The 16141-nt window shown below is 39.7% G+C and overlaps 1 protein-coding gene across 1 annotated transcript in view; it reads left to right on the top strand.

Moving 5' to 3' along the window:
* LOC107102422 (A-kinase anchor protein 6-like) overlaps positions 1-16141 on the top strand; it is a 69307-nt gene that overhangs the window by 37191 nt on the left and 15975 nt on the right. The window contains exons 6-8 of the mRNA XM_015401736.1: positions 372-512; positions 632-769; positions 848-1096. Of these exons, the coding sequence (XP_015257222.1) occupies positions 372-512; positions 632-769; positions 848-1096 (528 nt within the window). The remainder of the gene's footprint in view (positions 1-371; positions 513-631; positions 770-847; positions 1097-16141) is intronic.

The raw sequence follows: 16141 nt of genomic DNA, 5'->3' as shown, positions 1-16141 counted from the left end.
TGTATACACAGAGTGTCTAGCCCTCCATACAACAATACAGCTGGTTTCAGGTTTTTCAAATATAGGTATACTTACGGCAATCATATTTAGTTTCAGATACTCAAATTCAGTTTCTGATGGCTTTTGGTTTTGATCGTAGAAGTTTAGGCCCATGGAAAAGGAGCATTTGATGGAATTAACTGAGCTATTTATAGTTTCAAGTGCCAAAATAAGCACTCTGATTTACCATGTTACTTTTATAAATGTTGATATGAATTACTTATAGATTCTAGATTGACAAGTAGTTGTTGGTGCTTTTTTGTATGTTGTTTCGTTTTTTGAGTGAATTGGCTGAAAGATCAAAATGCTGATTAGACTTTCTTGTTCAACAGGGGGAAAAGGTTCCTTCAAAAATCAACCTTGCCAAGGAGCACTGGTACGGGTCAGACGAGTTCCTGGCCCTCCCTGCTCAGCTTCATGAAACTGAGTTGCTAGCTGTGAAATTGGAAAGTCTGATACAGTCAAGTGCCCAGGTAAGTACGAAACCTGAGTCTGCTATCTCTACCTAAACTTGATCCTACAGATTGTAATGATAATCTAACACAGCTTTATAAACTATTTATGGTGTTTTTGCCCAATCTTTTTACTGCAGAGACAGATAAGTTTGCAGAACATAGACGACTGGGAGCTGTCAGAGCTTAATATAGACTGGAGCAATGGAGAAAGTGAAACCAACATAAATAATGCATGGGAAAGAGGGGATAACAACCAGTATCCCCTGCCATCATTGGTATGACATCTTTTGTTTTATCATCAGAAGAGAACTAATTTAGGATTAAATAATTTTCCTCTGTGTTCTTTTGCTCAGCAACCTTATAAACAACACTCGGTCAGGTGCTTCAGCTCAACCTCCTCCAGCGATATTGCTCCCTCAGTTGAAGAAAGCATTGAATCGGGTCCTTTGAGCGAACTGCTGTCAGAAGAGGAAGAGAGGTCTGTGGATTACTCCCCACAGCTAACAGTGTCCCTGCTGGGTGGGTGTGGACATGCTTCTATGATGAAAAAACTCTTGAAGAACATCCAGGATCGGAATGGTGATGTTTGGAGAACGATGGAGGTGAGTCATTTACGCAAAATCTAAATCTTTGTTTTTCATCTGCCCCTCTCTCTGCTGGTCATATTTTCAGTACTTTATGTCTAAGTATGGCACAGATTTGTAGAATACTCTCTGCTGAGACACTTTGTCCAACTCTATCTAAATATATCTTATTTTGTGGAAGAAGTACAGAATTTCTTGTACTTCTGTCCTATTAAGATAGGGCAAGTCAAACTTAATTCTTGCAACTCCATTTTTTAAACCTCTGCAGAGGATAAATTGGAAAGCTAATGTTGAATCTTCCTGTGATCTCATTAATGCATCATCTATCTTCTAAAAGGTCATGTTTGATTGGCAGTCAGATCATTGATGAGGCTTCCCAGAGATCTAATCAGTCATATCTGTCATTTTGAGTATGGTCAAATGTCAGTAACACAGGGGATACATCCTGATCATGTCTGGACTTGCAATTACAGCAATAAAGAGATGATGTTCAGGTTTATGAACTCCAAGCTTTCACTGGTGTAACATTTCAAATCCTCACTGGAAAAAATCTAAATAAGTGTATTTTTTTCTTAAAATAAGCAGGTAAGTTAGACACTTTGCCAGTGGAACAAGACAATTGACATTTAAAATAAGAAAAAAACAATTGCATTGTTGTATTTCAAGTGCATGTTATCTGATTATCTTACTTTAAGAGTTAAATTACTCATTCCATTGGCATCATCATCTCATTTACCTGCTGAAATTAAGGGTAAACAAACTTAATTTAAGAAATGTTGACTTATTTCTAGAGATCGTCTTTACTGTGTAAATTTCTTAAATTTCTGGTTCATTATCTAATAGCAAGTGACCTGTACTTTTACGGAACTTTCTATATCGAGTCTGAGAGCTCCAAATTTCTTCACACTATTTTCACTCAGTCACTCTCAACCCAGTCTCATGGGAAAATGTACCTCCACTACGTTGGTCCACACTGGGTTGTCATTCTTCATTAACACATTTGCTTGCTGATGATAATAAGCTGCATTATAGCAAGAGCAGCCTAACTTTTGAAAGAAGTACAGTTCCTGCAATCCTGTAAAAACCAACACCAGACAAAGCACAACAACAAAGATAACACTAGAAAGCCCAGAGATACTAGAATTGTCATTAATCTCCAGTCCTCCCAACAGTACTTCACAACTAATAAATCCCTTTTCAGATGTAAATGCCCCATTTGCGCTGTCGTTGGAGAACCATTCCACCCCATTCAGTTTGGATTTTAGCTCAAGCCTCTCTGTTGAAGAGTGTTTTATCTGAGAGCAGGGGGGGAATCAGATTTGTAATTCAATATAACTAGGTCTACGTCATTAGTGTCGCCAACACTGGTATGATTTCCGAAAACGGACCCACTAGCGCAGCGAACAGACGATAACTGATCTGTACGATGAAAATAGCTGCATGAGCTGGAACGCTGTAGTGAAAGTGAAAGCAAAAATATTTATATAATAAAGACCATCTGCCATATTTACTAAGGAGCAAATATAACTCAAGCGATCTCTCCTCTGCTGCAGAGAGACAGCGTCGTGAGACTGCGGTGAAGTTGGCAATATATTCACAGATACAAAACAGACACCTCTCCGCAACCACAGCAAGGAAGGCAGTGAGCTACAACCGTAGTTTCCACAAAACGAGTCTCCTATCGCGCTGGGAGAATTACATTGGACCCTATTTAGAGCTCCTCCGCAAATGTGCAGGGACCGTCTGCAGGTTTTTTCTTTTTTTTTTTTTATGACAGTGTCCTGTCTGGCAATGTGGCAATAAGAATAATTGCCTTGATGCCAAAAAGAGCCCAACAGATTTTACTTTCACAAGTGGAGCAGTACGTATCGCCATAGTGTTCCGCTTGATTTATGCATATAAATAGCTTTATTATAAATATGCAGGGAGTTTTACAGATTATATGGACTCTGCAATGTAAGTAGAACAAAAGAGTTTGTCTGATTGTAGCAGCGAGAGGCTCAATGAAAATAGCAAAAAGTGAGGGGGAGAGCAGGCATCCCTGCCTGGTGCCCCTCTGGAGACAAAAGCTGTAAGATGTTTGATTATTTTTCCTGACACAGGCTGTTGGGAAGCTGTATAATATTTTTAACCATTTTATAAAGGAATTGCCAAAGCCAAATTTATGTAGAGTAGCAAATAAAAATTTCCAGTTAACTCTATCAAATGCTTTTTTCTGTATCTAAAGACAATATGTAGGATTTAATATTTTTCTATTTGGAGTCTTTGTATTAAAAATTAATTTTGTTTTTCAATATATTCGTTTAGTTCTAGTTTTATTCTATGAATTTCACCTAATTTTTCCTCATCTAGCGAGCTTTCTAGTAACTTAATGTTTTTCCTTTAATTCCTGGATCTTTTTTGTTCTCACTTTTATTTTTAATGAGATGAGAATGAAATAATTTTACCTCTCATCACTGCTTTTCCTTCCTTACCATAGTATAGAGGCTGATGTTCCTGGTAAAACCTTGCACCCCAAGTATGATGCCCACTCTTCCTTGAAAATTTTAAGAAATCCTTCATCTTTAAGCAGTGATGTATTAAATCTCCAGCTCTTGTTTTATGGGGCTATTTTTTTATTTATTAGGGTTAAAGTAACAGGAGCATGATCACTGATTACAGCACGGATTACAGCATCCGAGACATCAGACAGCAGCGAGCTGCTGATTAGGAAATAGTCCAAGCGAGAGTAGGAATGATGGACATTAGAAAAGAAAGTGTATTCCTTACTGTTAGGATGAAGAGATCGCCATGCATCGCAAAGACCAAAATCACTCATGTATTGTTTGATTATATTTAATGATTGCCAACTGTGAGTCCCTGTTGTATTCAACCTGTCCATTTCTCCATTTAGACCAAAGTTGAGGTCACCCCCAATAATTAGAGAACAGTCCCTGTACTTTGAAAGGGTATGAAAAACTTTGTGGAAGAATCAGGGGTCGTCAACATTTGGACAATATATATGCAGACAATACATAACTTTTGGTTATGAATAGATATTTTAATTATGATGAATCTGCCTTCAGGATCAATAATTTTGTCTAATAAAGTAAAACTGAGGTTTTTGTGGATTAAAATTGCTACTCCTCTCTGTCTAGAGTTATAGCAGGCTGCAAACACATCAGGGAACTCAGGGGAGTTAAGATCACTTACAGTTGTCGCTGATTTATGGGTTTCTTGCAATAAGACAACATCTGCATTGAGTCTTTTAAACTGGTAAAAAAATCTTAAGCTGTTTCTCTCTGGTGCCAGCTCCATGCACATTCCATGTCACAAACCTTACATTCACCATAGGTGTGAGTGAGAAGATGAAAAGTACATGCCTCTGAATAAATAGTTATACCTAGACACAGATGGCATCAAACCGTGTGCTTGTGATAGTGTGAACCACAGGGAAGAAGCAGACGAATTAGAAAAAGGAAGACATAGAATTAAGAAAATGCAATAAGTAAGGAAAAGGTGAAAGAAGAAGAACCCCAGCCCATGCATTCTGTACCCAGCTGTAACTAACAGCCATACCGTGCAAACGTGCTCTAGAGCTGTGCTTATATTTCATTTATCACCATGAAATGTTCTATACACTTTTATTAAGTGTCACATGCTTTTAAAACACCTGTTGTGCATCTAATAAAGCCAAGGAGTGATCTTCTGATCCCTGAACAACTGACCATTAATATTTAGTTTGTCAACTGATACTGTAGCTCTGACGCCTTCACTAATAGATTTCTTCCTGATTGGGAATAAGACTGGCCTGCGATCTAATATTTCTTTTGGAAACTGGTCATTAACGCTGAAATCTGTTCCTCTCAGCTCTCTGCCCTGACTCCTGACCTGCTCGTTCTGCTTGTAATGCTCAAACTTAGCTACAATTGGTCTAGCACCGGTTTTATCAGGCTTCTTACCTCAGAGCCGGTGAACGCGATGAAAGGTGATGTTTTTTACCTGGTCTGCCGGGATTTTTAGCTTCTGCAGGTGGAACTTGCGGATTGTGACCTCAGGATCCTCCTCCTGCTGCACCGCGATTCCTGTGAAGACTAGATTGTCTCTCATGCTCCGTGACTGAATGTCCAAAATGGATTCCTTAATCTTTTTATTTTCGCCGGACAGCTGGATTTTCCCCTCGGTGAGTTTGGTGACTTCCCCCCTCAGCGCTTCATTATTGGCGGTAACGGAGGCCAGCTGCTCTTGGCTGTATTCCAGCGACTCTCTCAGGGCTTGAAACTCCTTCTGCAGGACTTCTACCAAGGCGAGGCGGGCGTCCAAGCTGGATAGCTTTTTGTCAATGGATTGCAGGACGTTGCTGTAGCTCCTGTCTGGAGACAAAGTAGAGGTAGAAGCAGCACTGGTTGAACTAGACCGACATTGTTTAGTAGAAGGTGTGTTTGTGGATGTGGGATTCCCTGGCTTCCCCATTACGATGTTGTCAAAACACTTGTCCAGGTAGCTCTCCAGGCTCGTCAAGGTCTCGTCTTCCAGTTTGTTCCCTCAGAAATATGGTACAATTGTCAAAGTTTAAACCTATTTTTTTTAATATACAATTATTTGCTTGCTTAGCTGAGTGGATTTGTTTTTTGAATTACCTGTATGTTGCCATTTTACTTACGCACACAGCTCTTGTGTAATCTCAGCTGCTCATTCCCCCTCTCCTCTCTTCCATCTGCAAGTTGCAACACCATAAAAACAATCAGAGAGAAAGCTTCACAGAGGAGAGGTGAATTATTATCAAATTCATTTCTTGTGTATCTCATCTTATGGATTTCGTAGCACATTTATTAGATTCTAAAATAATACATTTTTTTCATGGAATTTCCCAAAGCCTTAATGACAAATAGCACCTCTATTTTATTATTAGAATAAGTATAAAACGAGCAATGACTACACTATAGATCGTTAAAGTGCCATTAAACTTGAAGGACACATAGATAACCTCATCTGGATCATACTACAACTCTTACTTTGGGAAAATGTGCTAAACTGTATTTTCATAGATTTTTTCATTGTTATTATAAGCATATTATAGCCAATAATTACACTATAGATCATTGTAGTGCCACCAAACTTGTAATACACATAGACCCAACCCATGACAAAATACCATAGCTCGGCACCAATCCATTGGACAGGTACGGGAAATGATCTAAGTGTGCTGTGTGTTAAAGTACGTATCACTGGCCCAAAGATTGTCCGCATAAAGCAGAAAGTGTCAAACTCAATGAAGATAATAAAGATGTGGAAGAATGCAATGTTACCCTGTACACCAAAGAATCACCAACAGATGCAAAAATATTCATGACAGCGTGTTTTGGCTCAGCAATAATAGACACTGCTTGCACTACAAGAGTTTGTGGACAAGAATGGCTGGATAACTACAGAACTACGTTGCAGCAAGAAGCCGTCAGAACTTTGAAAGAAACAGAAAAGCAAAGCCATAGGCCATTCAAGTTTCGGGATGGAAAACTAGTATACTCCATCAAAAAGGTAAAGATACCAACCAATATTGGCAACACACAATGTAACATAGAAACTGAAGTCGTACCTGTCAACATTCCACTGCTTTTGAGTAAAATGTCATTAAAGAGAGCAAAAAGCAGTTCTGGATATGGAAGGAGACAGAGCAGTGATGTTTAACCAGCCTGTAAAATTGAACTTCACCAGCTCTGGGCACTACTGTTTGAAGATTGTGGATAAAGAAAGTAAAAGTCCTGCTCACTCTGATCAAATGTTGGTGAAGGAAGACATGAGAAGATTAAAGTTCTGGAGAAACTTCATAAGCAGTTTGGACGTGCTTCTGCGGATAAACTACAACTGCTTTTGAATAATTCTCTAGAATAGACATATAATGAGACCGTAGCTGTAGATCTACATGAGCTTCAACCTGGAGTGTGGATTTACACATTATTGATCAGTTTACCCGTTTCAGTGCTGGTAGTGTTTTGACCAGCAAAAGATCTACTGAGATCCTCAAACATCTTATTCATGACTGGATTAGTGTACATGGCCCACCATAAAAGTGATTTAGCGACAGTGGTGGTGCGTTTAATAATAAAGAAGTGAGAGACATGGCTGAGAACTTTCATTTTGAAGTTACAATGCCATAATCAAACTCTGCAAGCACTGGGTGCAACTGTAGCACAGCCATGGGCTGGGCCCTAATGGCAAATAACTGTATACAAAGCGTTGATGGATACAGCCAACATCAACTAGTGTTTGGGCAGAATCCCAATCTTCCTTCGGTGTCAATAGATAAAGCCCAAGCTCTAGAAGAAACACAAAAGAGTGAATGGGTGGCCAAGCACATTTCTGCCCTACATGCTGCCAGAAAAGCTTTTACAGAAGCAGAGAATTCAGAAAGAATATGCAGAGCTCTAAAGAAACAGCTGTGACCACAGACGAAAAATACGAACCTGGAGACAAAGTCTACAAACGAGTGGACTGTCCAGAATGAAAAGGACAAGGAGTGGTTAACAGGTATCAGTTGTTTTGGTTAGACATGAAGACACCTGTGTCAGAGTTCACTGACTCAGGCTGAGAAAGGTTACTCAGGAGGATGAAGGACCTCAGATTAGTTATGATGACAACATTCAAGGAGAACGCATAATGGGTGATATTGAAGAAGAGACGGAAGACAATTCTGGACATCCAAGCACAGCGCATGCAGACATGGACAGAGAAACTGTGAATATGGAAAGACAGCACACAGAACAGAAAGACAGCAGACTGGCAAAGCCAAGACAGCTGAACTAAATGATCAGGATCTTGGTGAAAACAGATGGAGGTACCAATGGTTGGCTTCGCATTGTCTTGATGGGTGACAATAGACAATTCTCTCCCATTTCGTGGAGGTCAAAGGGGATTAAGAGAATTGTCAGAAGCACACTTGCAGGTGAAAAACTAACTATGACAGAAGGGATTGATGATGCTATTTTTCATCTCCACACTGTTTTCAGAACTAAGTGCTGGTAATAGCGCATACTTTACCAATAACATGTGTCGCTGTTAACGTCTCTCTCTTGTAGATGCACATAGGTTAACCAAGTTTGTGGCTGAGAAAAGGCTACACCTGGAAATCAGTTCTATTAGAGAACAGATCCAAACTAAGAAAGTTCATTGGGTTTTGTTGTCACAAAGGAAAGACCAGCTCACTGACTGTTTGACGTAGAAGGAAGCGTCCACAACCTTGTTACTCAAGGCTCTTTATGAAAAATGTTGGACTCTATCATAAATCTAGTAAGAAGCAGTCTTAATAAACTATGTTGTTAAAAAGAAATGTTAGCCTAGCAATATCATTAAATAGTTGCCATGTGTTGTTTTCATGCATACATTTTTTAAGGATTTCTTCATTCATTTTTTTTTTCATTTTAATTTTTTTTTTTTTTAAGGAGAGAGGGAGATTGTTAGTCTTTTGTTTATGTTCACATATCATACCAGTCCCCTAGGGGGCACTGGGGGATAAGGTACAACCCTTATCTTCTGTGTGGTTCTTGCAATGGTGGTGTGAGATGTACAAGTGGAGAAGTACAAAGAGCAATAAAGGTTCTTGTAACCTCATCTCATAGTGGAGTTATCTTTGGATTAAGTTCATCAGTAGGTTTTGGCGCAGATCATTTCTGGCTTTGTTCTTAGACAACAAAGAGCGCATAAGCAGACCCTGTCATCTCCTTATAGTAAGCCTCCGTAATCATGAAATGTAATAGATTCATAAGTACTTGATTCCCTACCTTGCCACAAAATTTCCAGTGATGATTCTGCTTATCAGTGTGATGAACCTCAACGTCTGTCATTGTTTCCTGCATTTGTAAGCCCTGATTATCGTTTGTTGTATCCACTGGCCAGAGAGTTTGTCATTTACACCTTCTGTGGTTGTGACATTGCATTTGATATCAACAGTTGAGTTGTTGCTAAACTACAAACACAAGAGCCAAATGGATTTGTGGCAATAACTGGGAATTTTAACCATGACTCACTCTCTGCTTTACTGACAATGTTCCAGTACTTGTCACCTGTATGTTTTGCAACTTTTATTTTGGCTTTTTTATCTGGATGTCCCACACAATCTTAATTCTGTCATTCTTCACCACCTTGGGAGATTGCTCCCATTTTGACCTGGGGATTTCCAGTTTGTATTTTGCACAGATTTGTCTGTCCATGCTGCTCTCTTGATCCAGAATTAAAGACATGAACTGGACATATCTTTGCACATGAAAGTCCAAGGTTCTTGTTCAACTGTATGAAACATTGCACCTGATAGGTTTGGAAAATGACTGAGAACTAAAAACAATGCAAAGGCTGAAGAAAAAAGAAAGAAAAACAGCCACCTAGAAAAGTTCCCCATGCATTGTGTAATTACATAGTATGTGCTGTCTGGACTAGCATTAATACCCTCAGCATGAGTCGTCTGTGTATTTGGAGACTCTGTGGCATGCCAGTCTATCTGTGAACAGTGGGACACAAGGATCATCTGATTGCCCCAGCAGGGGAAGTAGAGATGCAGAGAGAAGTTAGGAAAATAAAAAAATCGACAGAGAATAATGATAGAGGAGGATGTTTTTCTCCATCTTCTGTGTAGAAGATCTGTTTGTAAAGATGTGGCATATTGGTTTGATTTCTAGACGTCTGCATTTTAGTTGCAAATATTGAAATTTAAAACATCTTTCTTTGATTTGTTAGTGTTTAAAGTTTTTACCTGCGGGAGCTGATATTTCTTATTACCCGTAGTTTTCATTTGTTTCTGATGTTAAATACAGTAATGAATGAATTAAGCACTCAATGGTCTGTCTCCTCTGGACATGGTTATTACATCCATTATGTATCATGTCTTATGTTAAGATTTCACTATGAAACTGAATTATTTATGTATATTTTTGTAATTTCTTTTTGTAAGATATTTTTCATTTGTATTTTGTAAGGTGATTAGAAGCTGGACCGCTCTCTCTATGTCACGCCTGAGAAAATATATGACTTTAGCCTTGCTAGCAGTCTTCGATGGTAAAAGATGCTCATCACTACAGAGTTACCATGCTTATCCAGTCTCAATGACCTGTCAAGGGTAACTCCATGACCTTTACCAAATAAATTAATATGTGTTCAATGAAGAAGTCACTATGGTTTAGTGTGTTGGATGAAATAAATAATGACCTTAGTCTTGTCCTCATTAGGCTGGGCATACACTGTGTGATTTTTTTCCCTTCTCAATGTGATTCTCCAGTCGTGGGAGAATTTTTTCGATCAGGCTAAGTTTCAGCCTCATAGTGCGTCCTGCATTGTGTTGTATACCGGGGGTAAAGAGGGGTGATTAGCTGTGGTGTTGTCTATGTGATACGCGGGTATAGGCCGTATACCCACTAGAAAAGCTTGTGAATTTCTGTATAACCACTTAAAAGTGTCCAATAATGCTGCGTTCACACCGGACGCAGCAGGCGAGGCAGGAGCAGCGAGTTTACATACAAAGTCAATGGTTGACACGCGTCAAGGCGCAGCAAAAGGTCCCGCAGCGCTTTTGAGCAGCACAGCTGAGTGTGAAAGAGGGTTCAGCTTAATGAACAATATCTGTACAGATAAAAGATCTTCTCTGTTGTTGTCAATTATAAGTCATCTCATGATGATCAGTATAAATGGGCCTCCTGTTAATCTTCTTGAACCCAGGAAGTTTGTGACAACATGGTTAAGAAACCATCGCTCTGCAACAGAAACAAGAAGACAAGTGAAACATAAGGAGCCTCAAAACTAACATGTCTGGAACATTTTATATACACAGTTTTAACCTGCATAGTACTTCTGTACTTACATGTAGTACTTGATACTTAGGCATGTTTTGTTGTACTGTTTTATAGATTCTACGTCTTTTCAATACAAAGCCAACTGTAGTACAGTTTGTTGTTCATTGATTCAAATGAAAGCAACAGAGAAATGAAGCAACATTGAATATGCGTAAAACAAAAAAAAAGGTCAATTACATTGCACTTACTGGCATGCTTATTTCTAAGCACATTATACCCACTACAGTAATGTAGACCACACCACTGGTGATTAGCCTCTCACAACCACCTGCCCTAACCTGTTCAGGAATCATAAGGTCAGAAGAAAATCAAACATGTTTAACATTCAGTCAGGCTTTGTAAGGAGTTCATGAGTGCATTCGTCTCCCTGTTTCCTACTCTGCTGCATGCAGTGTTATTTTTCCATTTAAGTTGTTTTGGCTGAACTAACAAATGACCTTATTAACAATAAACAATACAAGCAATACAAGATTTTCCTTTTAATCTATTTCACAAGTGATTTTTATAACATTGAACAGTAGTGATTGGGCTTGTTTCTGTAATTGGTTCTTTTTTTTGGGGGGTAGCTTTTATCTAAAATCTGCTCTGTTTCAGCAAACAACTGAAATATATGGAGTCAGATTGTTAGGATTCCAGTTTGTGTGGGTTGTTTTTGTGTTTTCTTTTGTTCTCCCTTTCCACCACTAGATGGTGCCCTCTCCTCATTTGAGCCTCCTCGCACACCTGCGACTCGTTGGGTCATCACCAGAGGAGTATTTGAGCAGCGGGCTTTCACTACCTTTAGTGTTTGCCAGTATTGGGTACTCTAGCCAAACTGAGATTAGCTGAGTCTAATTATTGCCTTGTCTCCCTGAGTCTAAGCTTTGCCTTTGCTCCTCTGGACCCAACGCTAGTCTGCCTGTCCACCCTCCAACGAGTTCATTCATCTCTGGATTAAACCCCAAAAATGGGATTGTAAGGAAAACTAAGAGCCCCCCCCAAGCGTGAGCCCCATTCCTGCATAATACAAGTCTCAGTCATATTTCCTACGGGCCTTGAACTGATCATTGTGATCTCCCTCTTCAGTGTCTCTGCATGTGGGTTTGAACCTTAAAACCCATCATGACAGAGCACTCTGGCCAAACCGAAAACACAGCAGAGGCTATTCAGAGAGCCCTCTATCTACAACAAACTGCTATTCTTAAGCATGACAACACTTTGTTGAGTTGGTCAACCAGCAGGCCGAACTAAACAGACGAGTATCTGATCTAACCGAAGCTGTTCGTTTTGCTTCTCTGCAGGCTCCCGGCCTGGCCGGCGAGGTTGCATCGCCTCAAGCTACTCAAACTCATGTTTTTTCCCCTTTTTCTGAGTGCCAGCTGCTGGTTTCCTCATGCAATGTATAATACAGTTCAACCACGCACCCTGTAAATTTCTTTTGGATACTGCTAAGATATGCTATGTAATCTCCCATCTAACTGTCCGAGCTTTGGACTGGGCAGAGGGGAGATTTTCTTCTACTACTAATTATGGTTGCTCCTTTGAGGAGTTTCTCACTGAGTTTAAGCAGACCTTTAATCAGGACCCGGATAAGACGCTGAGCTCTCGTGATCTGTTGAAGCTTAAACAGGGACAGAAGTCTGTATCTGATTTCTCCTTGGATTTTGCATTCTGGCTGCTGCTTCAGGTTGGAATAGCGCTGCCCTCAAATATGTTTATTCAAACGCCTTAAATGATCCCATTAAGGATTAACAAATGGCTTGGTGAATACCTCAGCCAAGGAGAGAGGTAACAATAACACATCCCAAACCTCTTCCTGTTACCAACCACTCAGCTTTAGCAGAGGTCGTTTCCAGTCCTTCCACTACTGAATGTATGCAGATCCTGAGTCCTGAGCAGAAGCAGCATTGCATGCGGCCTAAGCTTACTCTCTACTGTGGTGAGGCTGGTCATTTAGTTTCTGCCTGTCCCTTGCTGTTAAAAGCCAGGGTCCACCAGTAAAGGCGAGGGTGCTGGCGGACCAAAAGGTTTCTTCAATTTCTCCTCGTCTACTTTTGCCTGCTTCAATCCAGATTAATAATAAGTCCTTTTTCCTATCAACCTTACTCAACTCTGGCTGTGAGCAAAATTTATTGGATTTGTCTTTTGTTCAACAGATGGGTATAGAGACCATACCCCTTCAAGCCCCCCTTCGAGTTTTTGCCCTTGATGGCAGAAATCTGCCTCAGATAACCCATTAGACCCGTCCCACTCAACCAACTGTTTCTGGCAATCACACTGAGTTTATCTCCTTCTACGTGTTCCCTACTGCTAACTCTGCCATGATTTTAGGTTTTGAATGGCTGCAGCTTCACAACCCTGTTATCAATTGGTCTAACAGACACATTGACTCTTGGTCTGTAAACTGCCACTCATGTCTCCGCTCCGCAGTTCCGCCAGGCGCTCAACCGGCTGAAGAATGTGAGGCTGACCCTCCTGATCTCTTTTCAGTTCCCGCTGATTATCATGATTTGGCTCAGGTATTTAGCAAGTCTAAAGCCTTGTCTCTACCTCCCCACAGACCTTATGATTGCGCCATAGACCTGCTTCCCGAAGCACCTTCTTTTTTGTTGGAAAGAAGGATGGTTCCATGAGACCCTGCATTGACTATAGAGGTCTGAACCAAACTACGGTAAAGAATAAGTATCCTTTGCCCCTCTTTTTTTATTACCTTATTTGGGGTCAGTAACCAGGTCTCATACGATATCTGGTTGTTCAAGAGGTTTGCCAAAATAATAGATTGAGATATGACTTATCAATATATATCCTCTACAAAAAGATATGATGTTGCAGGGTTGAAGAATATAGATAAATGGTTGGAATATGCTGTTCTGATACAAGTATTAGAGGTTATTTGTATTGCAGTAGTGAAAGGTAGCGAGGTGGATTCAGTATAGAAACTTGAAGAGGGGAGGGGGCTTGCGGAAATTCCTGGGAGAGTGCAGTGTTAATTTGGTGAGGGGACTAAACGCATCTTAACCATCTGACAATGTACTTTAAACATATTTTCCATGCAGTTTTTACTGATTTCAGATGTACAATCAACACCCTGTTGTTACATAATGTATGTAAATGATACAGATAGATGCGCTCACTTTGTAAAGACCAACAGGATTTTTTTTATTTGTAATTTCAGCTGTTTCTTTATGTTGTCTATGCAAAGATTTAGTAATACTATCTTTAACTTATAAATGATCAAACTAACCTTCATTTTGTAAACATTTTCGATCTGAAATTTCAGTCAGGATCCACAAGCCTGTGAGTGAAGTGAAGAAATAAACCACCTAAAAAAAGGTTGTGGCATGATTTCAGAATGGTTATTCATGCAGAAGAGCGTAAGATCAGGCTTTTCAGCTTCCAGTTTGCCTTTCTGGCTAAGGAGCCAGATCGGATTAGAAAGATCAAAGCAACTGTCAGCAGCCCAGTCCATGCTGATCAATAACCAGTACAGCTCTCCTTTACATTTTTGTAGTCCATGTCGTCCTTCTCACGATTCTCCAACCGATCCTCCCTTTGCAGCCCAAAAACAGTTTCTCTTTTGACACATACTGTACACCTTAACTTTAACATTATAGCTTTTTTCATATTCATTTTCACATATCTATATCTCTTTATAGAAAGCTAGCGATGGAAAGATTGAAAGGAGCACACTCTTGTTTTTATTTGAACTTTTCTAGGGTCAGTGTACCTACAAATATATTACTGCTGAGCTTCAAGGTAGATAATCTCTTTACAGGAGGCTCACAGGTAATAGGTAAAGATATAGAGAAACATGCTTTCTACAGTAATTTCATTATATTTTTATTTTTTATATGATGACTGGCAAGATTCAATCCAGTTATTTGCAGGCATACAAGCAAAAAAAAAGAAGAAAAACACAAAGCAGCAACTAATGATTTCAGTCAGTTTTACTTTCATGCCACATCCTCTTTTTTTTTTTCTGAATAGCTTTGTTTGGCATATATTAGAACAACACTCGGTTGTTGATATATCCGTGTCCTTAGCAATAGGAGCTACACTTGATACGGCTTCATTGGAATTAATACTTTTTAAAAATTATTAATACATTTTTCCATTTCCTTTTTACTGCCCTTTTTTTTCCTCATTTGGACATTTTTTAGGTGAATTAATGTAGACTACAAAAGCTCCTTGGGTTGAGGATCTTAGATATAGCAGGAAACGTAAATCCCTTTATTGTCCGACAATGGGGAAATTCACCTTCTGCATATAATCCATCCCCTTGGGGAGCAGTGGGCTGCCATGTGTGGCACCTGGGAGCAGTTTGGGGGGTTAAGGGTCATGCTCAGGGACCCAGAGTGGCAGTCTGTGGGAATGAGTGGGACTTGAACTCAGAACCTCCAGGACCCAAGCACGGTGCTCTAACCCCCCACACCCTCCACCCCCAATCCCTTTACACAAACTAAAAATATTCCCATTTGAGATTTTTTTTTAGGAACAATAATGGACTAAATCTATGGTCCATTTACTCCTAATGGCCAGCAGATGGCAGTAAAAGTCCACTAGCAGCCTTTCCTCAACCACTTTTCAGATCCACACATAATTTTTTTCTATCAGTGTTCTCCTTTGAAGGGCAAGTTGCCACTTGTTAAACTCTGTCTTTTTTATGTCTCTGTCTAATGGCATGCATCTTTCTGTCATCAACCTCAGTTTTTAATTATTTTCTCCTCGTCTTTTCTCTTCAAAACCTGTCCCTGATTTTTTTTTCTTTTTTGGCTTCATATCTTATTTTTTATTCTTACTATTTTATTAACTTCAGAGGATTCTGTCAGGGTCTCGTCAAAAACCGTTGCTATGAATAGGGGCAAAGAGCTCCATGGCTGCCTCAGTGAAGTAGCTGTGGTGTGTCGAGTGTAGTGCAAGATATAAATATAAATCCTCATGTTATACTATATTCCAGTGGTTCCCAACCTATTTTCCTCAAAGCCCCCCATCCTACTCTTTAGCCAGTCTGAGCCCCCGATCGCCTTTTTCTGTCCTTTCCCAAATACTTCTTTTAGTTTTAATGTATCAATAAAAAGATAACAGAAGAAACCGTAAATAGACGCAAGCTTTTATTTGTAAAAGCAAAACATTTGTAGTGGTACAACATGAATAACTGCAAGAGCATTATATTAAATATGCTCTCTATAAGCAATCTTGCAAAAAAAAAAAATTTTCTCACCCCTGGTGGGGGGGTATGTGTCATCCTCAAGCTGGGGTCCTCTACCAG

The sequence above is a fragment of the Cyprinodon variegatus genome, unplaced genomic scaffold (assembly GCF_000732505.1).
Source record: "Cyprinodon variegatus isolate N-32 unplaced genomic scaffold, C_variegatus-1.0 Scaffold1253, whole genome shotgun sequence".
In the NCBI taxonomy this organism is placed as follows: Eukaryota; Metazoa; Chordata; class Actinopteri; order Cyprinodontiformes; family Cyprinodontidae; genus Cyprinodon; species Cyprinodon variegatus.
Note: the sequence above shows the minus strand (reverse complement) of the source record. Positions and strands in the feature narration are given on the sequence as shown.